Source organism: Nannobrachium achirus, assembly GCF_963921795.1.
Source record: "Nannobrachium achirus genome assembly, chromosome: 22".
NCBI classification, from domain to species: Eukaryota; Metazoa; Chordata; class Actinopteri; order Myctophiformes; family Myctophidae; genus Nannobrachium; species Nannobrachium achirus.
This window is the reverse complement of record NC_137829.1, coordinates 129548-154121: the sequence shown is the minus strand read 5'-3', so window position 1 is coordinate 154121 and position 24574 is coordinate 129548. Positions and strand designations below refer to the sequence as shown.

General features: G+C 47.0%; 1 protein-coding gene across 2 annotated transcripts; it reads right to left on the bottom strand.

Moving 5' to 3' along the window:
• Positions 1-24372, bottom strand: ubxn4 (UBX domain protein 4). Of its 2 annotated transcripts, none has more exons than XM_080753021.1 (13): positions 24169-24372; positions 23208-23307; positions 18828-18856; positions 17494-17612; positions 16488-16677; positions 15600-15732; positions 14918-14972; positions 13436-13600; positions 11577-11704; positions 9436-9538; positions 8643-8774; positions 3347-3555; positions 1-1470 (listed from the first exon to the last, which is right to left on the bottom strand). In XM_080753021.1, exons 1-13 carry the CDS (start codon positions 24248-24250, stop codon positions 1332-1334), a joined length of 1584 nt encoding a protein of 527 aa, XP_080609147.1. In that variant the 5' UTR covers positions 24251-24372; the 3' UTR covers positions 1-1331. The 2 variants fall into 2 exon arrangements, with proteins under 2 accessions (XP_080609147.1, XP_080609148.1); XM_080753022.1 differs by having other exon boundaries at positions 16488-16662.
• Positions 24373-24574: the final 202 nt, after the last annotated feature.

Genomic DNA, 24574 nt, shown 5'->3' with positions numbered 1-24574 from the left:
TTGTGTCAAAGGTTTATTGAAAAAAAACAGGTTGCTTTAATTCCCATCATTAATCAATGAGAGCAGTACAGTGGTCGCCCATTTTCAACTACAGTAGTAGAAACATTCCACTGCCAACGTGGCCGGTCGCCAGGAGGATGGGCCAACTCCTTAGCTAGAAAAACAGACAGTTAAACAGACTGAACCCTCCTTCTGCCAGAAGAGCCCTCACATTTGCATTAAAGAACTTTTTTTTTTCTTTCTTTCCTTTTTTTTTAAATATACATCTGGGGTTACTGCTATATTAAATAAAACACAAAAATCATCTTTTCCAATGTTAAATATAATAATCTGGATGAATTGGCCGCCGCAGTCTGCCGAAACTCCCCGACTTCATCCTTTATAGGAAGGCTTCAGCCAAGCAGCAACCCCAGTGGGCGGCCGTCTTAAAGAGACAGCATTTCAGTTCAAAGCTCATGGTATTATTTCGTTTATTTTGTACTATTATTTTACCCATGCATGGGAGGAGCAGGAGCAGAGGCCTTGGACGAGAGAGCGAGAGAGAGAGAGAGAGAGAGAGAGAGAGAGAACAATAGCCCTATAAAAACAGCACAACTCTTTTGTTATACTGCCGCACACTCAAAACTCAACGCTGGGTAAAGGGGAGTGGGGTGGTAGGGGAGCAGTAGCCTGGCATTGCCCAAAATGATGACATCGTGGATTCATTCACATGTTCTCCTCCACGGTATACCGTCCGGTCAGAGGCGTAATTTCGGCAAAAATGGGTTACCACTTAAGCCCCATTTCTAAAACAGCGAAAATAGTAGATCTACAGGCTCCCAACGCATCGCTTCGCGACGCGTTGAGAGCCTTATAGATCCACTATTTTCGCTATTTGTTCGCGAGTGAAAAGAGAAAATGTTTGCCTATAATGACATTCCCAAAATTGGGATGCCATTTTGAGTGGTTAATAAATTAACGGCTGCATACAATAAAACACTTAATATGTAAATTATAACAGGTGTCACATGTAGATGGACGGGCATGGATTGCGATGAAATCCAGATTGATCTGCAAAAAACAATTGGGGACGCATTTTATGCATAAAACAACTGAATTTGAGGTTAAATGTGAACACTCGGGGGGTGGCAAATGCCAATCCCCTGATGCCCCAAATGATGGTCCCGGTAAACGTGTGGGTGAATCCACACCATCAGTCTGGTTAAAGCCAGACTATAGGGGGAGCAGGGTCTGGTTAAAGCCAGACTAGGGGGAGCAGGGTCTGGTTAAAGCCAGACTATAGGGGGAGCAGGGGTAGAAAGACAAGACATAGCCCTTCATTGCATCTACATCTACATCTGCTGGGTGGAGTTGCCGTTCCAAGTGTTGTTGTCGTCCTCGCTGTCCTCCTGCGTGCGTAACCGGTAGATCTTGCCGTCTTTCTTGAAGTCGTCCGGCCGGTTCTCCAGAGTGCGCTTGCGGAGGGTTTCTCTGAGCAAAGCAAAACGGTGGAAAAGCAGGGGTCACCAACACTGTATGTCCAACAGGGTTAGGGTTAGGGTTAGGGTTACCCTAACCCTAACCCTAACCCTAACCCGTCACCAACACTGTATGTCCACGTACACAAAGACTAGGGCATTCATCAAAGTAATTATTCTACGTTGTTCACCGAAGTCGAATATTCGCTTATTTGAATGTTTTTATTGTTTTCTCTTTAAAAAATATATAGTTTATAAAGCTTGGCTAAGAATGAGTTGTCAATGCCCCTGGTGGATGAATGTGTTAATGCTCTATACCAGGGGTTCTCAACCAGGGGTTCTCAAACCTTTTTAGGCCACGACCCCCAAGATAAACACATTTGAACTGGGGACCCCCACCCTGACAAGCACTTGGAATTGTAGGTATTACATTTAATGTGACTCGGTTCCACAGATACTAAATATTGTGAAAATAGCAGATCTACATGCTCACAACGGTGAGCATGTAGATCGGCTATTTTCACAATGTTCGCCTCTTGCTTACTCAATATTTGACAGTTTGGCCAGTCCTGTCGAATATTCGAGTCGAATACTTTGAGATCACTATTCGTGAATGTACGGCAGACACGTGTGTCCGTGGCAGAGCCGTTTCTGTACAATGCAAGTAAATGATGAGACCATTTTTCGTGCCCGTTTGCGAGCTTGAACATAATGCTACTTTTGAACATTTTTAAATACAAATCTTCTCTTCTGGGGGTCACCCGGCCAAATACATATCAGTGTAGGGGTCCTTGGCACAACCACTGATTTAGAAGGCATTTGGAGGATTGGTCCTAGAATGGCTGTGATGTATCGCATACGTTTCATGTATTCCAAGAACACAGCCATGGATTGGTCCTATCCCTGCCTGTTTAGCAAACTGATCTTCATGGCATAAATCTTCTCAGTACTGCGTGTGCACTCGGCCAATAATGAATTCCTAAGACTTGGAGTCAGATATTGTCCTCTAGTTTCATATCCATTTGAAAGTTCTGGCAGAAAACGTGTGTTTAGTAAAATATCTCCACTTTTCCTCAAGCTGCACACAGACGACATTCTTTAACAGAGATGGGGCACAAAATGACTGCTGGACTGAACATATGAAAACTTTTGGGAGCACAAACGTATGGGGCACAGAATTGACAGGTGCATTGGGGGCAATTAATCACACCACCTGCCAATTGTGTGCCCTACATTTGTGCTTCCCAAAGGAAGATGTTCAGTCCTGCACTCATTTCTGTCTGGCCCCTCGTCCGGACCGGAGAGAATGTCGTCCATGAGCAGCTTTTTTCTTCTTTTTTTTTTATCCCACGATTTTGCAACCCATTTTCACCCAGTGCCAATTGCCTATGTAATCCTGGGCTCTGCTCTCCCTCTGCCGTGCCTGGGGAGACAACGGACTGAACTCATGCTTCCTTCAATGCATGAGTAGTCCATGAGTAGTCCAGTCCAAGTTGTTTCTTTTCACCTGACAGGGGGGATTTTCCCCGGGATGGACGTAGCGCGTGGAAGGAACACGTAATTCCAACCAGTTCCTTTCCCCTCCATCAAGCGCCCCGGCTGGCCAGGGGGAGGCATTATTGAGACCAGTATTACTGCATGTTTTTGTGAGGGTATCAACCCTAGGAGACACGGGGGTGGGAGCTGACGGGGGTGGGAGCTGATGACGCGGAGGGAGAAACACGCCCCCAGCACCCACAGCGTCCCCCGGCGGGAATCGAACCCAGGACCTTGAGCAGCTTGTGGAAAATATATTTTACTAAACACATGCTCCCAGAACTAACGTAATTGTGCATGTGAGCATCTTTTACAACCATGCTAATTAAGGCAGAGAGGTCCACCTTACTTACCTCTTTGGTTCTTCAGAGCTGGCTGCTGACGAGCTGGGCCTGGGGTGAGCGTTGGGCCTCTGGGGGCCTGCTGGGGGAGGGCTGGCGAACAGGAAGCCACTGAGGAACCTCCACACGGCCAGCAGGGGGTAGAGGATGTGGCCCAGCAGGGCCCAGAACCCACCTCCTCCACTGGACTGGATCACTGCGTTGCTAGGTCGGCCCGTCTGCTGCAGGGTGAAATTAAAGTAGACTTGAGGTATTTAACTCGCCGGATGCCGACGACGACACTCTCTCTGATGTCGTCGAGTGCCGCCAGCAAGATTGACGAAATTGATATTAAACCGTAGCTTGCGGTCGGCGGCAGCCGTGACCGAAGAGAAAAACTCAAATTCCCACAATGCATTGGGAGATGACTCAATCAGGAAATCCGGTTTTCCATACAGGCCATTGTTTAAGCCCTTCTCTACCGACCGTTACAAAAGCACTGATGGCCGCGATTGTCATTTTTCTGTTCTCTGTTCTGAGTGAAAGAAAATACGATCACCAACAAAAAAACTAGCCAAACCCATTGTTTAAGAATGAGTGAAAATTGACGCTCTACAAGCTCACAACCTGGCACAAAGCGGTGCGTTGTGAGCTTGTAGATTGGCCATTTTCACTAGTTTGGGTCCCAGGCAAATGTCTAATTTCCTTTTTGGGTCACGGGCTAAAAGGTTTGGGAACCACTGGTCTACTCTACTCACAGGCAGCAGCACTACAGAGGCACTGGGGGCCTGCTCTACTCACAGGCAGCAGCACTACAGAGGCACTGGGGGCCTGCTCTACTCACAGGCAGCAGCACTACAGAGGCACTGGGGGCCTGCTCTACTCACAGGCAGCAGCACTACAGAGGCACTGGGGGCCTGCTCTACTCACAGGCAGCAGCACTACAGAGGCACTGGGGGCCTGCTCTACTCACAGGCAGCAGCACTACAGAGGCACTGGGGGCCTGCTCTACTCACAGGCAGCAGCACTACAGAGGCACTGGGGGCCTGCTCTACTCTACTCACAGGCAGCAGCACTACAGAGGCACTGGGGGCCAGCTCTACTCACAGGCAGCAGCACTACAGAGGCACTGGGGGCCTGCTCTACTCACAGGCAGCAGCACTACAGAGGCACTGGGGGCCTGCTCTACTCTACTCACAGGCAGCAGCACTACAGAGGCACTGGGGGCCTGCTCTACTCTACTCACAGGCAGCAGCACTACAGAGGCACTGGGGGCCAGCTCTACTCTACTCACAGGCAGCAGCACTACAGAGGCACTGGGGGCCTACTCTACTCACAGGCAGCAGCACTACAGAGGCACTGGGGGCCTGCTCTACTCACAGGCAGCAGCACTACAGAGGCACTGGGGGCCTGCTCTACTCTACTCACAGGCAGCAGCACTACAGAGGCACTGGGGGCCTGCTCTACTCACAGGCAGCAGCACTACAGAGGCACTGGGGGCCTGCTCTACTCACAGGCAGCAGCACTACAGAGGCACTGGGGGCCTGCTCTACTCTACTCACAGGCAGCAGCACTACAGAGGCACTGGGGGCCTGCTCTACTCTACTCACAGGCAGCAGCACTACAGAGGCACTGGGGGCCAGCTCTACTCTACTCACAGGCAGCAGCACTACAGAGGCACTGGGGGCCAGCTCTACTCTACTCACAGGCAGCAGCACTACAGAGGCACTGGGGGCCAGCTCTACTCTACTCACAGGCAGCAGCACTACAGAGGCACTGGGGGCCTGCTCTACTCACAGGCAGCAGCACTACAGAGGCACTGGGGGCCAGCTCTACTCTACTCACAGGCAGCAGCACTACAGAGGCACTGGGGGCCTACTCTACTCACAGGCAGCAGCACTACAGAGGCACTGGGGGCCTACTCTACTCACAGGCAGCAGCACTACAGAGGCACTGGGGGCCAGCTCTACTCACAGGCAGCAGCACTACAGAGGCACTGGGGGCCTGCTCTACTCACAGGCAGCAGGCAGCAGCACTACAGAGGCACTGGGGGCCAGCTCTACTCACAGGCAGCAGCACTACAGAGGCACTGGGGGCCTGCTCTACTCTACTCACAGGCAGCAGCACTACAGAGGCACTGGGGGCCTGCTCTACTCTACTCACAGGCAGCAGCACTACAGAGGCACTGGGGGCCTGCTCTACTCTACTCACAGGCAGCAGCACTACAGAGGCACTGGGGGCCTGCTCTACTCACAGGCAGCAGCCAGCAGCACTACAGAGGCACTGGGGGCCTGCTCTACTCTACTCACAGGCAGCAGCACCACAGAGGCACTGGGGGCCTGCTCTACTCTACTCACAGGCAGCAGCACTACAGAGGCACTGGGGGCCTGCTCTACTCACAGGCAGCAGCCAGCAGCACTACAGAGGCACTGGGGGCCTGCTCTACTCTACTCACAGGCAGCAGCACTACAGAGGCACTGGGGGCCTGCTCTACTCTACTCACAGGCAGCAGCACCACAGAGGCACTGGGGGCCTGCTCTACTCACAGGCAGCAGCACCACAGAGGCACTGGGGGCCTGCTCTACTCACAGGCAGCAGCACTACAGAGGCACTGGGGGCCTGCTCTACTCTACTCACAGGCAGCAGCACTACAGAGGCACTGGGGGCCTGCTCTACTCTACTCACAGGCAGCAGCACTACAGAGGCACTGGGGGCCTGCTCTACTCTACTCACAGGCAGCAGCACCACCACAGAGGCACTGGGGGCCTGCTCTACTCTACTCACAGGCAGCAGCACTACAGAGGCACTGGGGGCCTGCTCTACTCTACTCACAGGCAGCAGCACTACAGAGGCACTGGGGGCCTGCTCTACTCTACTCACAGGCAGCAGCACTACAGAGGCACTGGGGGCCTGCTCTACTCTACTCACAGGCAGCAGCACCACAGAGGCACTGGGGGCCTGCTCTACTCACAGGCAGCAGCACTACAGAGGCACTGGGGGCCTGCTCTACTCACAGGCAGCAGCACTACAGAGGCACTGGGGGCCTACTCTACTCACAGGCAGCAGCACTACAGGCAGCAGCACTACAGAGGCACTGGGGGCCAGCTCTACTCTACTCACAGGCAGCAGCACTACAGAGGCACTGGGGGCCTGCTCTACTCTACTCACAGGCAGCAGCACTACAGAGGCACTGGGGGCCTGCTCTACTCTACTCACAGGCAGCAGCACTACAGAGGCACTGGGGGCCTGCTCTACTCTACTCACAGGCAGCAGCACTACAGAGGCACTGGGGGCCTGCTCTACTCTACTCACAGGCAGCAGCACTACAGAGGCACTGGGGGCCTGCTCTACTCACAGGCAGCAGCACTACAGAGGCACTGGGGGCCTGCTCTACTCACAGGCAGCAGCACTACAGAGGCACTGGGGGCCTGCTCTACTCACAGGCAGCAGCACTACAGAGGCACTGGGGGCCTGCTCTACTCTACTCACAGGCAGCAGCACTACAGAGGCACTGGGGGCCTGCTCTACTCACAGGCAGCAGCACTACAGAGGCACTGGGGGCCAGCTCTACTCTACTCACAGGCAGCAGCACTACAGAGGCACTGGGGGCCAGCTCTACTCTACTCACAGGCAGCAGCACCACAGAGGCACTGGGGGCCTGCTCTACTCTACTCACAGGCAGCAGCACTACAGAGGCACTGGGGGCCTGCTCTACTCACAGGCAGCAGCACTACAGAGGCACTGGGGGCCTACTCTACTCACAGGCAGCAGCACTACAGAGGCACTGGGGGCCTGCTCTACTCTACTCACAGGCAGCAGCACTACAGAGGCACTGGGGGCCTGCTCTACTCACAGGCAGCAGCACTACAGAGGCACTGGGGGCCAGCTCTACTCTACTCACAGGCAGCAGCACTACAGAGGCACTGGGGGCCTGCTCTACTCTACTCACAGGCAGCAGCACTACAGAGGCACTGGGGGCCAGCTCTACTCTACTCACAGGCAGCAGCACCACAGAGGCACTGGGGGCCTGCTCTACTCACAGGCAGCAGCACTACAGAGGCGCTGGGGGCCAGCTCTACTCTACTCACAGGCAGCAGCACTACAGAGGCACTGGGGGCCAGCTCTACTCTACTCACAGGCAGCAGCACTACAGAGGCACTGGGGGCCTGCTCTACTCTACTCACAGGCAGCAGCACCACAGAGGCACTGGGGGCCTGCTCTACTCACAGGCAGCAGCACTACAGAGGCACTGGGGGCCAGCTCTACTCTACTCACAGGCAGCAGCACTACAGAGGCACTGGGGGCCAGCTCTACTCTACTCACAGGCAGCAGCACTACAGAGGCACTGGGGGCCTGCTCTACTCTACTCACAGGCAGCAGCACCACAGAGGCACTGGGGGCCTACTCTACTCACAGGCAGCAGCACTACAGAGGCACTGGGGGCCTGCTCTACTCTACTCACAGGCAGCAGCACTACAGAGGCACTGGGGGCCTGCTCTACTCACAGGCAGCAGCACTACAGAGGCACTGGGGGCCAGCTCTACTCTACTCACAGGCAGCAGCACTACAGAGGCACTGGGGGCCTGCTCTACTCTACTCACAGGCAGCAGCACTACAGAGGCACTGGGGGCCAGCTCTACTCTACTCACAGGCAGCAGCACCACAGAGGCACTGGGGGCCTGCTCTACTCACAGGCAGCAGCACTACAGAGGCACTGGGGGCCAGCTCTACTCTACTCACAGGCAGCAGCACTACAGAGGCACTGGGGGCCAGCTCTACTCTACTCACAGGCAGCAGCACTACAGAGGCACTGGGGGCCTGCTCTACTCTACTCACAGGCAGCAGCACCACAGAGGCACTGGGGGCCTGCTCTACTCACAGGCAGCAGCACTACAGAGGCACTGGGGGCCAGCTCTACTCTACTCACAGGCAGCAGCACTACAGAGGCACTGGGGGCCAGCTCTACTCTACTCACAGGCAGCAGCACTACAGAGGCACTGGGGGCCTGCTCTACTCTACTCACAGGCAGCAGCACCACAGAGGCACTGGGGGCCTGCTCTACTCACAGGCAGCAGCACTACAGAGGCACTGGGGGCCTACTCTACTCACAGGCAGCAGCACTACAGAGGCACTGGGGGCCTGCTCTACTCACAGGCAGCAGCACTACAGAGGCACTGGGGGCCTGCTCTACTCACAGGCAGCAGCACTACAGAGGCACTGGGGGCCTGCTCTACTCACAGGCAGCAGCACTACAGAGGCACTGGGGGCCTGCTCTACTCACAGGCAGCAGCACTACAGAGGCACTGGGGGCCAGCTCTACTCTACTCACAGGCAGCAGCACTACAGAGGCACTGGGGGCCAGCTCCAGCTCCAGCAGGGTCTTGTTCAGGTCCTCGCCTGTGAACTCCCTCCGGGGGAACATGGTGGCCAGCGAGAAGTTACCGTAGCGGTTCCCCACTTCCTGGAAGAGGACAAGTCACATTCAGAGGGAAAAAAAGACAACAAAACAAGCACTATAGTCCTGTTGCCTTTATTATGACAAATTTGTGGGACTGCAAAGATGAAGCGGAAGCAGGGATGAGGCGGTGTCACATCCACTTTATCCCGAGATCATCAGGGCTTCCAACAGTTGGTAACCAAATGGACCCTTATAGATCTTTAACTCTTGAGAGTGTGAAATGAAACTAAATTCATTTTACACTCAAGGTTAGGTTATTGTTAAACACCTACATTGCTTAATTTACAAGAAGTCTACACAATTAGAGACTGTAGAATAATTGTTATTATGATGATCAACATTTGCCTGTAAAGCTGGTTGCACAGCACTGCCGGAGGCCAGGGAGAGAGGAAAGAGAGAGAGAGCAAGGGAGCAAACGGACGGCAGTGTGCAAACGTGATTGACATAACGTGAGGTTTATTTTTTATTTACGCGCTCCGAAATTCACTCGAAAAACGCAGCAGTGTGCAAAGACCTTTAGTCCTACGCTACTAACATCGATACAGCGTGGAATTGTGGACAAATTCCTATCCAACGATAACAAAATATTTTAAGTCTTGGGTCTGTGGCTCAAATGCCCAATAAATAATGGAACATGAAAAAGATTGAAAACCACTGGTCTAACCTGAACCGCGAACTGCCTCGCTTCCTGTAGTCTGCTCTCTGAGGGAAACTGGTTGGTGAAGGAGGAGCCGTCTGGGAGCCGGAACTGTATCCTGGCTATGGCACTGTGGGCACAAACAATTCATTATGGAACTGTATCCTGGCTATGGCACTGTGGGCACAAACAATTCATTATGGAACTGTATCCTGGCTATGGCACTGTGGGCACAAACAATTCATTATGGAACTGTATCCTGGCTATGGCACTGTGGGCACAAACAATTCATTATGGAACTGTATCCTGGCTATGGCACTGTGGGCACAAACAATTCATTATGGAACTGTATCCTGGCTATGGCACTGTGGGCACAAACAATTCATTATGGAACTGTATCCTGGCTATGGCACTGTGGGCACAAACAATTCATTATGGAACTGTATCCTGGCTATGGCACTGTGGGCACAAACCAGTGTTGCCAGATGTACGATAATTATCGTATTTGTACAATAATTTGACCCTCTGTACGATGTACGATCAATAATTCCAAAAATGCCCAAATGTACGATAATTTCTGCATTATCACCAAAAATAGCGTGAATTCACTATTTTCCCTGGCTGCTGATCTGGGATCTGGTTTGGCTTCTCAAAATAAGCCAGGAAATCAGTCAATCTGACCCTAGATCTGTACTTGGAGGCATTAAAAACACCGGTTGCATCTTTCCAGACCAGTTTCAGGCTTTTATTTGTGTAAGCTCCAGGAAGTTGCCTGCCTCCACGCAGCATATCTGATGCGTTTTTGTCACGCTGGAGTCTCAAACAAGGTCGTTTCTTACACTAAAGATGCATTTTTTGGTGAAATTACGTTTTTACGCGAGTGATTTCTCTTTTTTGGCTGTGTACGATAGTTTCATGTCAAATACGATAATTCTGAGCCTCCGGTACGATAATTCAACATAATTCAACACAGGCACAAACAATTAATTATGGAACTGTATCCTGGCTATGGCACTGTGGGCACAAACAATTCATTATGACATATTTTTTTTAATGAACTCTGAATGTAATCAGTGCCTCTAGAATGTTCATTTGTTGTGCTGGAACGGCATTGTTGAGACAGCATTCTTTTTGACAGGACGGGCCAGTCAGCGTTACCAAACAATCATCACAACGCAACAAAATATAGATGTGCGTGTTATTTTAATCAGACAATATTTCATCTCTGGAGGGTGGTAACCTCATGTCATAAATGTTACCTTTCAGGATTCAAAAGTAGCAGACCCATAAGCTCAAAGCGCGTCGCTAACACGTCGCGTTTAAAGCTAGTACATTTGATACTTTTGTGTGACGCTGTAGTATGATCAAGTGGGGGCGTTGATTTACGAAAAACACAAGAACGTATAATATGGAGATAGGAGGTTTCTGCCCGACGACAATGATTTGCATACTGTATGACTGGCAGGGTTCCCACATATTTTTACCAATCAATTTTCAAAACTTTTCCAGAATATTTAACCCAATTTCCAGGACTATATAACAATAATTCAGCTCAATAACAGGTCGCTTACTCCTATGCGCAATGCATGAAAGAATGGGTTGGTATGGGGGTTAAACATGCAATTTCGCGATCATGCCTAATACATTTCTGGAGGTCCAAAAACATTTTTTTGAAAAAAAAGAAATTGAAAAAAAAAAAAAAAAAAAAAAAAAGAAAATCGATCTTCAAAAACGGCCCAAACTCGGGAAACTCGGGGTTGGCACAGGGGTGGTACCTTTTCAAACTCGGGAAACTCGGGGTTGGCACCAGATGTGTTAACTGGGGACCCGGCACCCTGACGAGCACTAAGAGTTGAGGAATTTTGTATAACACGGTTCTATTGTGAAAATAGCAGATCTACATGCTCACAAGTTGCGAGGCGTTGTGAGCATGTAGATCTACTATTTTCAAAATTTCTGCCTCTAATATTTGACAATTTGGCCCATGTTTAATTTGTAATTTCAGAGGTATTAACAAAATCAATAACCAAAGACAATGCATAGCTATTTTTTCCAGGACCCTTGATAAATTCCAAAACTTTTCCAGTACTGGAAAAATATTTTTCTAATTTCAAAATATTTTCAGGAATTTCATGACCGTGGGAACCCTGGCAGCACGTCTCTCGTACCTCCTCTCCCTGACCATGGCCTCCTTCCTGGCCTCCGCTTCGGCCTGCTTGGCCTGTAGCGCCGCCTGCCTGCTAGCCTCCAGCTCTTCCTGGTTCTTGGCATAGCGAACGGCTCTGTCAGCGCGGTCCTGCAGGGGAACAGGAAGGGGAAGAAGAAGTGAAAGCCTTGTAATTGATGTTATGCAAAGTACTCTGTTCTATCCGTCTGTCTTTCTGTGTTATATGAGATACATAAAGTGGTTCCTGTGTAAATAAAACGTATAGCTTACTAGGATCTCTTTTTAGTTGACCTCGTACCAGTGATTTGTGCTGTCATGAAACTGTACTTTTTTCTATTGCAAACGGCTAATAAACTCTTATTATAGGTATTTTCATTAGCTAAAGTGTCGGGGGCAGCCATGGGACATTACAGGCCAGGCCAGCAATGTCTGAACAAGACTCTAAACGACTAATTGCTCACCAAGCAACGTAGAATGGCTGCTCAGTGCTCATAGTAGTTATAGGATGGGTAAATGTAGAAGACATTTCAGGTGCAAATATACTGTGACCAAAAAAAAGAGACCATCCTAAAGGAGCGGGGACTATAGACCATGTTCGCCGGGCGGCCATGTTTGCATTTTGCATTTAAAAACTGGCATGGCAACTGGATTTCATTAACTTGATGGCAAGATGGCCACTTTGTGAATATGGTCTGGTCCACCGTTTCCCAAACACTGGGTCGTGACCCATTTGCGGGTAAAAAAAAATCCATTTTCTTTTCCTGCGAAAAATAATATATATTTCAAAAGATGGAAAACTTTTGAAATACAGTATATAATTTATCGTTGGAAATTGAATTTTATACATTTTCAAACAAACAAGCAAACACATTCAAGAAATTCCATGAATAAAATAATTAAGTTAAAATACTGCTCTCAACGCTGTACAAAGAGATGTGTTGTAAGCTTGTAGATCTGCCATTTTCACTAGTTTGGGTCCTTGGCAAATGTCTAATTTCTCTTTCGTGTCACAGGCTACAAGGTTTGGGAACCTTATATATCGCACTCTGCCATTCTTGTCCACAAGAGGGCGCTACTTCGGCGTGAATTTCTACTTTGAGATCTCTGGGCCTCAATGTCAACAATGAGTGAAAACTAGACCCGAGTATGACCCCGATCATCACATTACAATACTGAGCCCAAGAAATAAGAGCTCTGTTGACCTATAATGTAATGTTTTCACTGTTGCTACACTTAAATATATAAAATAACAAGTGAGAACCCAGTCATGTCTACGTAGGTATTTGGCATAAAAATTTACCTTTTTTTTTTTATCAAAAATCCCCAGAAAGTAAAAAAGGGTTACATTGAACTGTAATTCATATTTTATCTATCATTTTATAATGGACGATTTACTTTGAGGACAAGTGTGCATAGCCTTTGGGCACTCAGAGACCCTCTCAGAGGCACTTGCCCAACAGGCACCTTAGTGTCAACCCCTGCCCTGTAGGCATGCCACGATTCATGAAAAAATTGATTCCAATCGCAATACAAAGCTCACGATTCAAATCAATCTATTAAAAAGAAAATCGTGATTCATTTTTTTCAAACTTCTTTTTTTCCCCTTTTTTTTAATTGGGGGGCTAATGAATTATGGTGTCTGATATGAAATGTGTTGTTGCACAGACATTAAGTACTTTTACATGAAAAGTGTGCTACGTTTGCAATGTAGTTCAATAAATGTTATGAAAATGTAGTACATGTAGTACATTTCTGTGGAAAATAATTTTGTGGTTTTGAATCGTGAACCTTGAATCGTAATTCGAATCGTATCGTGAGTTGAATTGTAGCATGCCTACTGCTTGTGGTTATTATTATTACCAGAGCGATCTGCTGCTTGACCCTCTCTCTGGCTGCCTTCTCCTCGGCCTTCTCCCGGTTCCTCTCCTCCAGGATCCTCCTGGTCTTGTCCTCCTCCTGCTTCTTCTTTAAGTCCAGCAGGTCCTTCCCCACCTTCCTGCGCTCCATCTCCCTCTTGATCTGCTCCTGAATCACATTGTCGCACATTTTCAGTTCAAAGGAGCTTTATTGGCATGAGAAAAGTGTCAAATATAATAAAAACTGTTGGAAAATGGAAACATACAGTTGGAAGGGGCAACACAGCATTCTGTAAACAGAGCTAGGGTTAGGGTTAGGGTTAGGGTTAGGAGCTAACCCTAACCCTAACCCTAACCCTAACCCTAACCCCACAGCATTCTGTAAACAGAGCTATGTCACATTTTAGCTTTATGTACATGTTATATAACATGTTATATAAAAAGGTATAACCTTTTTTTTTCTTTTTTTTTTTTTGGGGGGGGGGGGGGGGGCAAATAGCAGCAATCATTTGCAGTCCTCCAAATGATTTTAAGTAGTACACAGGCAGATATGAGGCCGATGAGCAGCACTACCATAAAGGTTACGGTGTTGGTGATGTCGTTTTTGGTCAGTCTTTTGAATACAATTTCATTCAGTTTCAGTGATCAGTTTTAGTGATATTTTAGTCATCTCATCTGAAATGTTTTAGTTTAGTTGTTTTACTGACAAAAAAAAAGCATTCTGGAGGGACTTGGTGGCATCGTAATGCCTGATTTGGCATTACACTTGGCTTCATGCTGAAAATAGGCGTCCTACAAGCTAAAAACGCATCGCGCCAAGAGCTTGTAGATCTTCTTTTTTCAGAGGGCAACACTCAAGCACAACCAAACATAAATTGACTTGTCTTTTAGTTCTACAGGACCTCTTCTCCACTAGTCCCTCCCTGACATTCCAGTCTAGCTTGTATTTGTTGATGAAATTGCCTAAAACACATTTACACTTAGTTTTAGTCAGCACAGCTTTGTTTTCGTCAGTGAAAAAAGGCAGTCGATGAACATTTTGTTGTTACAATTTTAGTCAACAAAATGAACACCGCATCAGACACAGAGGCCAATGAGCAGCGCTACCAAAAGGTTACGGGCATCATGTAATCAGAGTGACAGCAGGCAAAACACGTTGCGTTGTGACTTGGTCATTAAGGTATAGAGGGAAATAAAGAGGGGGCCTATAGTCAATGGAAGTACATAGGGTTTAAGTGATTAAACGTGTTTGATGCAATGCCTTTCATCATTTGACTGGTTTGCCTTTATATAGTAGGCAGTGGAAAGTACTCATGGGTCATGTAATCGGTTACTGAATCCATCGTTGGTCAACTTTTGAATGTAAGCTCTCTATGTTATTTCTACTTGAAGTGTGGAGTTTTGGATTTCAAGAGGAGAGACTCAAACCAGTGAAAGCCACTCGACAGACACTTGAAATTTGAAGTGCAACGAGAAACTTCCTCACCTCCTCCTCTTCTTTCTTCTTCTGCTCTCTTCTCTCCTCCAGTGTCTTCGTTAACCTGAACACAGTGTTTGACACACAACGTGTTTGTAAAAAGAAAGATGAAGAAAGTGACACAAAAGAAGAGTTCCTAGTGGAGGCAGAAGGAGCGAGTGCATTCTCCGGCACCCGCACTCTCGCTTCAGACGCGGCGTCGCCGACAACAGCTGCGGCAGACAACGGCGCACACACAGGCAGTGGACCGGCATCCGTGCTGCGTCACCGGCAGTAGGACCGGCAGGCGCCGGTAACTGCAGACAACAGCCGCGGCAGGCACCGCCGAGCCGCTGCCAGACTATGCACTCGCTCTCCCTCCGTGGAGGTACTACTGGTACTTCGAAAAAACAAGTGACAATGATGTAAAATGCAAGCTCTGCGAACAGACTATGGCCTACCACAACTCTACGTCATCATGAACACACGTTTGAGTGTGAAGCACCCCACAGAAGTGGCAGAGAAAGACACTTCAGTCACCCATTAGCAACTTCATCACTCACTACGCCTCGTCTTTGTGATGAAAAGCGTGCTTGTGACATGACAAAACTGCATTAATAACCGAAATGATAGTGAAGCTAGTAATCGATTACTAATCGAAAAGTGCTATAGAATAATCGATTTTGATAAAAGCCAATTGTTGTGCTCCTACCTCTCCACCTTGGCCTCCATGTTCTCCTCAGGCTGAGAGCTGTTGGATGTGTCATCTGATGAAGCGCTCCTGTCCTCACCTGGGGTCGCCGCTCCTGAACTGCTACCTTCATCTGCTGGCCTGGTCTGGGGTTCTGCAGGGAACACAAATCTTTTGAATCCCTGCATACTAATGATTCAAAACATATTTAAGGACAAGCAAGTTTTATACAAGCCTTTTGTATAAAACAAAGCTTAAAAAAAGTTATTTTCTCCACTGTGCTTCCCGACACTTTGATGGGGTTTGCCTCCGCCGGGGCTGGATGAGAGAAACATTATTTATACATTGCTATGTTCCCCAACGACTAAGTTATGGAAGAGAACCAGTTCCCATTTAGACCCGGTACCAAATTTTGTGTATGCCAAGGCCCTGTTAACACGTCCAGGGACATGCTACCTGGTTACCATGGTTACCAGGTAAACAGGCGATGGGGTGGCCGCTGGTGAGCGAAAAACCTTCATATCCCATGATGCAACTCGGCCACCAACATCAGGAAGCATGTATTCTCCATAGGCCTCTATTCATTGCTTCAAAGAAATGGCTTTATCTCGGAATCTACTTCCAAAAACGCTTCGATCGCCGTGAACCGCTTTATTTCACGGCGACACTGGGCCGCGGCGGTCGGCAGCGGTTAGGATTTTTCATTTCCGTGTGAAAATAAACATACTGGTCGCCATTACAAGACCGTGAATTTCCACAACATGGACACGATCGAGGCTTCCGGGGCTCTTCAAAATAAAGTGCAAGTGAATGGCGGCACTCAAATAATTACAACAATAATGGCATCCCAAGTGTTAATCGTCAACTAAAAATTGTTGTGATCGTGATACAGCCCTAACCGTGACTAACCTTTTGGTGTAGCTGGATCTGGAGCAGGCTGCTCGGTGGCGGCTGTGGTGGGGGGCTCCACAGGAGCACTAATGGGCTCTATTGGAGCCGGGGACGGTTGTGTGGGTTCGCTGACCGACGGACTGGCCTCCATGGGAACTTCTGGCTCTACTAACTCTGCTCCCCCTCCCTGTATCTGCAGAGAGTGCAACTGTCAAGACAAGGAGACACGGACAGGCGTAGTGTGAAAAGAAAAGTACAAGGTGCCCACTAAACCAAGACATCAGAGACACATACTTCCCTCAGATTACACACACACCCAAAGTGAGTTTGAAAACGTGACCTGTGAACTGTTGTGATAAAAGAAGGCTAACGAATGGAATACAACCAGGACTACAACCCATTGGTGCCTTTTCCACCGGCAAAGAACTGGTTCCAGAACCAGTGCCGGTTCAACTTTCTTGGGAACCTTGATTCGTTCTTGTGAACCGGCTTGTGTTTCCACCAGATTGAACCATGATTGAACCAGAGAAACCAAAGATTTTGTGGTTCCAGTTCCGAACCAACTTTTACGGTTCAGAACCAACTCCGGTTCTCGGTGGAAAAGCACACCTCTGGTTCATCCCATAGGCGGGAGGAAGAACCAGAAGCGGTTCTTTGCCGGTGGAAAAGGCCCCATTGCGTGACCTGTAGACCTACTGCACATATAAACAGGGCTGCTACCTTTGAACGCATTTTAAATATGAGGCTTTTTTTTGTATACTCTTAATCGTATTGAGTGAAAAGAAATGCTATTTGTTCCAAAGTGACAGCAAAAGTTTGCTGCTATTTGTTTAAAAAATAAAGCTCCTCTGAATTGAATTGAATAAATTAACAGGAGCGGATGCACAGCGAAAAGACTTGAAGATGTCTTGACCCGTTAAAACCAAGAGAGCATCCGTGTCATTTTAGATTTCATCCCTGGCTAGTCAAAACAGCAAATACGCAAGCTCACTGCTCTATTTCCCCCCTTTGGCCCTCGCCGTACCTGTTTGACTTTGTTCAGTCTGTTCTTGAGTTCCTCTGCAGACACGCTGCCGGCAATGACCTCCAGGGGAATGCCGTTCTCTCCAATGAAGAAGCTGGACGGTATGCAGACCACCGGGTCTTCACACAGCGGGGAAGTTAAGGCACAAATCCACCAACAACTTGCCTTGAAATTACAGTTTGATAAAGTCATGTTCGCTGCAGAATATGTGTAGCATTGGTGGCTCAGAGGGCCTCTGCCTGATGACCAAAAGCATACTCTCCCCCGGCCAAGGGGGAATTCTCCATTTAGGCTCGTGGATAAGATGTTGGCTTTCCACGTGGGTAATTAGCCCTATTCACGGCCCGCCCACTCAGCACATTTCTTAGCAACTTCCTGGTGCTGACGTCAGTTTTGAAGGGGAAATTAATACAGAAATAGCTGGACTTAAATCCACCAAATCATTATTTTGAACGGTAAAGTAAATTATAATGCTTTGTGCCTTTTACTATCTTGTGTTCTTGATCATGCTAGCCGTATTTTATACTTTACTATTCGGAAATTGCATTAAATTTGCGATTTCTGTGTTAACTCTATTGGCTTTTAGCAGGGTTTTACCCTTCAAAACGTGACTTCAGCACCAGGGGGATGCTGAGTGGGCGGGCCGTGAATAGGGCTAATATCGGGGACTGCCCATAAGTCCTACATCTCATTAGTCCTACAGTACATCTCATTAGTCCTACTTTGGTTAGAGTTAGGTTTTAGGGTTAGGTTTAGGCATAGTTTTACTGAGGTTAGGATTTGGGTTAGGTTTAGGCATAGTTTTACTGAGGTTAGGTTTAGGCATAGTATTCTTCACCAGGTTAACATCACCAGATTCTGACTAATTTTGATGTAGGAACAATGAGATGTCGGACCAATGCCATGGCACCAATATATCAACACAGATTAAGAGCTCTGCAGCCGAATCTGTCAGCAACTCCCATTACAACGTGTAGAGTTGTTGTTATTAGAAATGAAAACAAAGAGCACCACCAGTAAGAGGAGGCCTGAAGGGAGAGGGACAATCTTTTTTCTTTTTGATTTGACAATGGGTTCTCACTTCCCAGTTTGCCAGGTGTGTCCCAGGTGTTACTTTAGGACACGTGTGAGGGTTAGGGTTAGGGTTAGGGTTAGGGTCTACCTACATTCCAAGCAGCTAAATTAGGAGGATCAACATGAGCACTTTGGGGCCATTCTATGTCATAGATGTCCAACAGAAAATCAGTCTATATGTCTTTGTACAGATTGTGATAACAACATTCAGTGCACATGGACAAATAAATGTACAGTATCAAGTTCATGGAAAAGGATACAGATCTGGGAGAACTGCACACATGTTTCACTGTAGGGAAACATGAGAACATCGCAGAGTCAATATCATATTGCACACATCCAAAGTTACTGTCAAACATGTCATACCAGTTTCTTTCCCATGTCTATGCCTATTAATTGTCCCAGATGCTGGATATTGACATGAGAACAAATGCATCCCCCAAAATCTGTACAATTTAAGTCTGTTATTACATCAAGTCTGACAGATGCAGAAGTTGACACTGCAATTAAATACAAGTACTGCTTTGGATTACAAAGTCTATTTTATCTGAATCAATTCCACAAGTAATGCATTGTACTTTCATATGTTATGTGATTTAATTTGAGCTATTAAAAATGAGATGAAGTTTTAAGTCACTCTTTGAGTCTGCAAGTCATGAAATTATTGAAAGGAATTAAACCAGTAAGACTCCCTAATCGGGAGATAAGCGACCGCCAGGTTGCATACACAAACTTTAGAAGGCAATGGTAGGCAATCAGGAGGGAATATGGGAGATGGGACAGATGCATGTTGATGACATGATTTTAGAGATACTGTGTACCGCTTTGTGTGATTTTAGGGCAAAATCTGTAGGAGCAGTGTCCAAAAATGTGTTCAGCAAAAGTCGGCCTGATGGTGGCGCTAGATGGGACAGATGCATGTTCAGGGTTTCCTGCAGGAAAAAGTCTTGACCAGGGGGGGAACTCATGGCGCACGCGCAAATTAATTAATTAATTCAAGTAATTAATTCACTTAATTTTTAACATTAATTCTTATTTTTGCCCTATAAAAAACACATGAATGTGCCCATGATGACGGAAAACACAACTACATGCTATCATCCACATTTATTCAACATTGAATAACTACGTTTTTCACAGGACAGTGTAACTTGTTTTTTTCCCCCAGGTTAATCAACCAGCACTCGTGCCATATAAATAGAAGTCTACAACACAGTAAAAAAAAAAAAAAACATTGGTGTAAAGTAGATTTACTTAAGTACTGTACTTATACTGTACAAAGGAGATTTTCAGGTATTTGTACTTTACTTGATTTCCTGTTTTCAGTACTTATTTACTCCACTAAATCTGGGATCCAAATATTTACTTCTACTCTTACAAAGTTAACTTTAGTTACTTGTTACTTTGGAGATATAAATGTTTATACTATAAAACATACATTAATACATTAACATACATAAAAAAAGAAGTTGTTCTTTAACTTCTTCGGTGCCATATATAAAGTGGGACCTCTTATATTGCCGGTTTGCCACCAAAGGGTTAAAAAAATAGTGTGCACGCTGGTGTACGAATTCGTGCACAGATGATGCACTATGCATGTACACGCTTTTCACAGCTTTCAAACAAAAAAATCCGCTTGGAAATCCGTTCAGGCATTCAGGAGATACCAGCCCTTATGTTTTCTTCAAATGTAAACAAACATGGCTGCCATGTTTGAAAGATAGGGTTGGTATGGGGGTTAAACATGCAATTTCACGATCGCGATCATGCCTAGTACATTGTTGGAGGTTTTTTTTTTTAATACCCTTGGGGGGGCGGGGAAGTTTTCTGGCCGGGCGGGGCGCCTGGCCTGTAAAGTGCTGCAGGAAACCCTGATGTTGATGAAATGACTGTAGAGATACGGTGTACCGCTTTGCGTGATTTTAGGGCCAAATCTGTAGGAGCAGTATCCAAAAAATGTATTTTGCAAGAATCGGCCTCATTGTGGCGCTAGATGAGGGCCATGTGAGAAATGAGGGGTGGGGGGGTTGTGATTTGGCAGCCACGGTGTGTGTGCAAAGTTTGGCATGGAATGGATAGGGGCAACGGTGGCGGAGATATGAGTAGGGGAAAAGTGTGACGTGACAGACAGACAGACAGACAGACAGACAGACAGACAGACAGACAGACAGACAGACAGACAGACAGACAGACTGACTGACTGACTGACTGACTGACAGCCGGTGGAGGTTTCGGTCGCAACAAAAACAAAACCCATGAATTCAAGCCAAGACTTCATGGAGTGTATCATTTTTTGGATGAACTACTCCCAGGGTTCCCACACATTTTTACCAATTAATTTCCAAAACTTTTCCAGAATATTTAACCCAAATTCCAGGACTATATAACCAGTAAGACTCCCTAATCGGGAGATAAGCGACCGTTGGTCGCTTATCTCCACAAATAGGCCAAAAGTTTGTTTTACCAATTATCAAGACATACGGGCAGTTGACAGTTTGCCATGGATACTCATTGAAGTTGAATCTCCATATATGGAGATAACCTACGCATCACACTAAGTCTGACCTCACCAGCCCATATTTGGGCATGAGCAACTTATGTCTCCATATATGGAGATATGATGACATCACACAGTCCTCAGCCGATGATGTGGCGTGATGTCATACAATACACAAACGAGCCAAAGACAGGTAGTGTATGCCAGTGGTTCTCAACCTTTTCAGGCTGTGACCCCCGAAATAATCATATTTTAACTGGGGACCCCCCACCCTGACGAGGAATTTTGTATAACACGTTTCCAGTGATGTTAATAGGTTTTTAATGTAATGAGTCCCGGGACCCAAGAAGTGTCTTTCGGATGCGTCCCAGGGATATTTTATGGGTCCCACAAAAATTCAACACGTCATGTCATTTTTGACAAAGTCCATTGAATTGGTTATTATGGTTATGTTCACCGGTAATATTGGATGTTGACCACTTGGGGGCGCAGATAGAAGCTTTTACCGAGTCTTCATAATTAACAGCCACCTGTTATTTTATATACATCGATAATATATGGATCTTCTCAGTGAGATGTATCCTGTTTGTACTGTTACTGCTTCTATGGAATGGAGGAAATGCTATCTGCCGTGCTTGTGTTTGCTCTGCTGTACAGAGAACCAGTGGACTGGGTCAAAAACAGTAGATTGGGATTGCTTGTAGATCGGCTACTTTTGTTTTGAACGGTTGATCATAGAGGGACGTGCCGCCCCTCTATGGATGCGGGAGGGCAAGGCACAGGCGGCCGCGGTGGTCCGCGGCCCCGGCGGACCACCACAGGGACGGCGCCGCCACGAAAACGCTATAATCAATCAAACAGTTAGGCAGCCTAGGCTACATACATACTGTCTCAGATAGCATACATGCTAGGCTAGCTTGCTTCCTCCGTGTTGTAGTTGAGCCAATAAAGGTTATTTGACCATGTTCACCACGGCGTTAATCGTCGCTATTGTTGGAAAGACGCAATGAAGACCTGTGTGGCTTCAACACGATGTCCAATGTCCACCACATCTATAAACTATAGCGCGTGTATCCAGTTGTTATTGAATGAAGAGGATGAAGAGGACAGGGGGAGAGGAGGCGGGGTCGCTGTCTGAGCAGTGAGCAGACTCACTCAGTATACACTAACATAATAAATACAATATCATGAATTTAATGCTGTCGGAAAATACACGTGACGCCGTCAGCAAACGTTTACATTTGTAAGTTATATTTTAATTGGATACTTTTGAAGTTTCTTTTTTTATTCCAAGTTATTTTCGGAGACCGCTCGCTGTAAATGCGCATGTCGCTGCACTGTAGCGCCGTGTCTTGCCATACACGTTCTGTGGGGGAACCCTTTTTGTAACACGCTGTGCCACTATGGTCAGAGAGCGGCCCGGTGCTACGCTAAAACTCAGGCACCCATTGAATTCTGTGACCATGTACGGGCACACAAAATGGCGTTCAAAACACAGTGTCGTTAGTTCTATCGTCTGTTTTAAGACTTTCTACGCGGATTTCATTTGTGTTAACATAGCGTAAAGTAGCATGCCTTCACCCATGAACAATGGTGGCGTCTGTGGACTTTTTAAAATATATATTTTTTCGCGACGTGGTAAATTATTTTCACGTGGACTCCAATGGAGGCGATGCGTCCGTGGGACCCCAGAACACTGACGTGAATGCGTCTCTAGGCAACGTGAATGCGTCAGAGACGCAGGACGCGCACGTAATGACGTCACTGCGTTTCTATTGTGAAAATCTACATGCTCACAACACCGGCTATTTTTACAATTTCTGCCTCTAATATGCAATTTGGCCAATGTTTAATGTGTCATTTCAGAGGCATTAACAAAATCAATAACCAAAGACAATGCATAGGTATTTCTTCCAGGACCTTCCAGGACCCTTGATCAATTCCAAAACTTTTCCAGTACTGGAAAAATACTTTTCACATTTCAAAATATTTCCAGGAATTTCATGACCGTGGGAAGCCTGTACTCCTTTTTAAGCTAATCATATGGGGACCTGTCACCCGTCCCCAGGTTTGGGAACCACTGCTACAACAACACATGTAACTCTTGGCGTCCACCTTGAAGGAACCACTGCTACATATTTACCTCTTGGCGTCCACTTTGATGGCCACGCAGTTCTGAGCAGCTTCGTGGACAGAGGCGTCCTCCCAGCTGGACAAGAGCTGTGCAGACTGCTCGTCATCACCTTCAGAGAGAACAATGTTTAGTCATGACTCATTTATAGTCATCATGCATGCCCCACTGCCTCCACAACATGGAGATCATCTCTACAGTTTAGGGTGACACCTTTTTTTTTTTTTTTTTTTTTCTTTTTTTTATGGGGTGACAGTGCATTCAGGGGCGTCATTTGGGTCAGTGTTCACATTTAACCAGTTAAATGCAGTTATTTCAGAATTCAACTTTTAATAATGGTAATAGCAGATTAATTAACCGTTTGTAAACAAAACGAATTTAAATTGGGAAAACCCTCCAATGTATCAATCACTACCATATACAAACAATCATTCTCTAACACCTTTCTCCACACTGGATTTCACCGAAACAGGGCAATCAGGAAACACAACATTTGATAGGTAATCAGTGTCCGTGCAACGTTGACATTGGCTACGTTAACAGCAGTGTAAACACACACACACACACACACACACACACACACACACAAACACACACACACACACACACACACACACACACACACACACACACACACACACACACTCACTATGACTAAGCTAACACTGTGTTTACTTGACAGACAAACTACACCAATTCTGAAGCGCGTTATGATCTTATACTTCATTCTAAAAGAGGTGTAATGTCTCTATGTCTGTGTGTCAATGTCGTTACCTGTCTCCCCAGAGCTGGTTAAACAATATACACACAAACACCATCATCATAGCTAAACGGCTAATATAGCAGCTCTTCATTAAACTAGCGTTACGTAGCAGGCTAGCTGGCTATACACTACAGCTGCTTGACACAGCTAATAATCAGCTAGCTTTTAGCTATTAGCTAACCCACACAGAGATTGATAGACAGATTATACCTGTTATAACAACGACGAATACGAAGGTCTGTTGCTTGGCTGAGGCAATGGCAGCGGGGATGGTGCCCTGGAACCAACGCATCTTGGTGGAGAAGGCTGTTATTTTAGTGTGAAGGCTGTTGTGTTGTTGGCCAGTTCAGTTCAGTTCAGTTTACATCAATATCCTCTCCTTAAGCCCAGTCACAGTTTGTGTTGGTGCTGCTGGGAGCCTGGCTGGCTGGGACTCCCTCTTTCGCAGGTGTTTCGCTCGGGTGGGCGTGGTTTTGAGGTAGAGAGAGAGTCGTGTCACCGAGGGGTCTGGAAATGAACTGCGTCACGTGACCCATGTTTCAGCTCTAAAAGGACAAGCGGGAGATTTAAATACATTGGTTTCAATAGAAGCGTCGTGCATTTTTAGGTAAATATA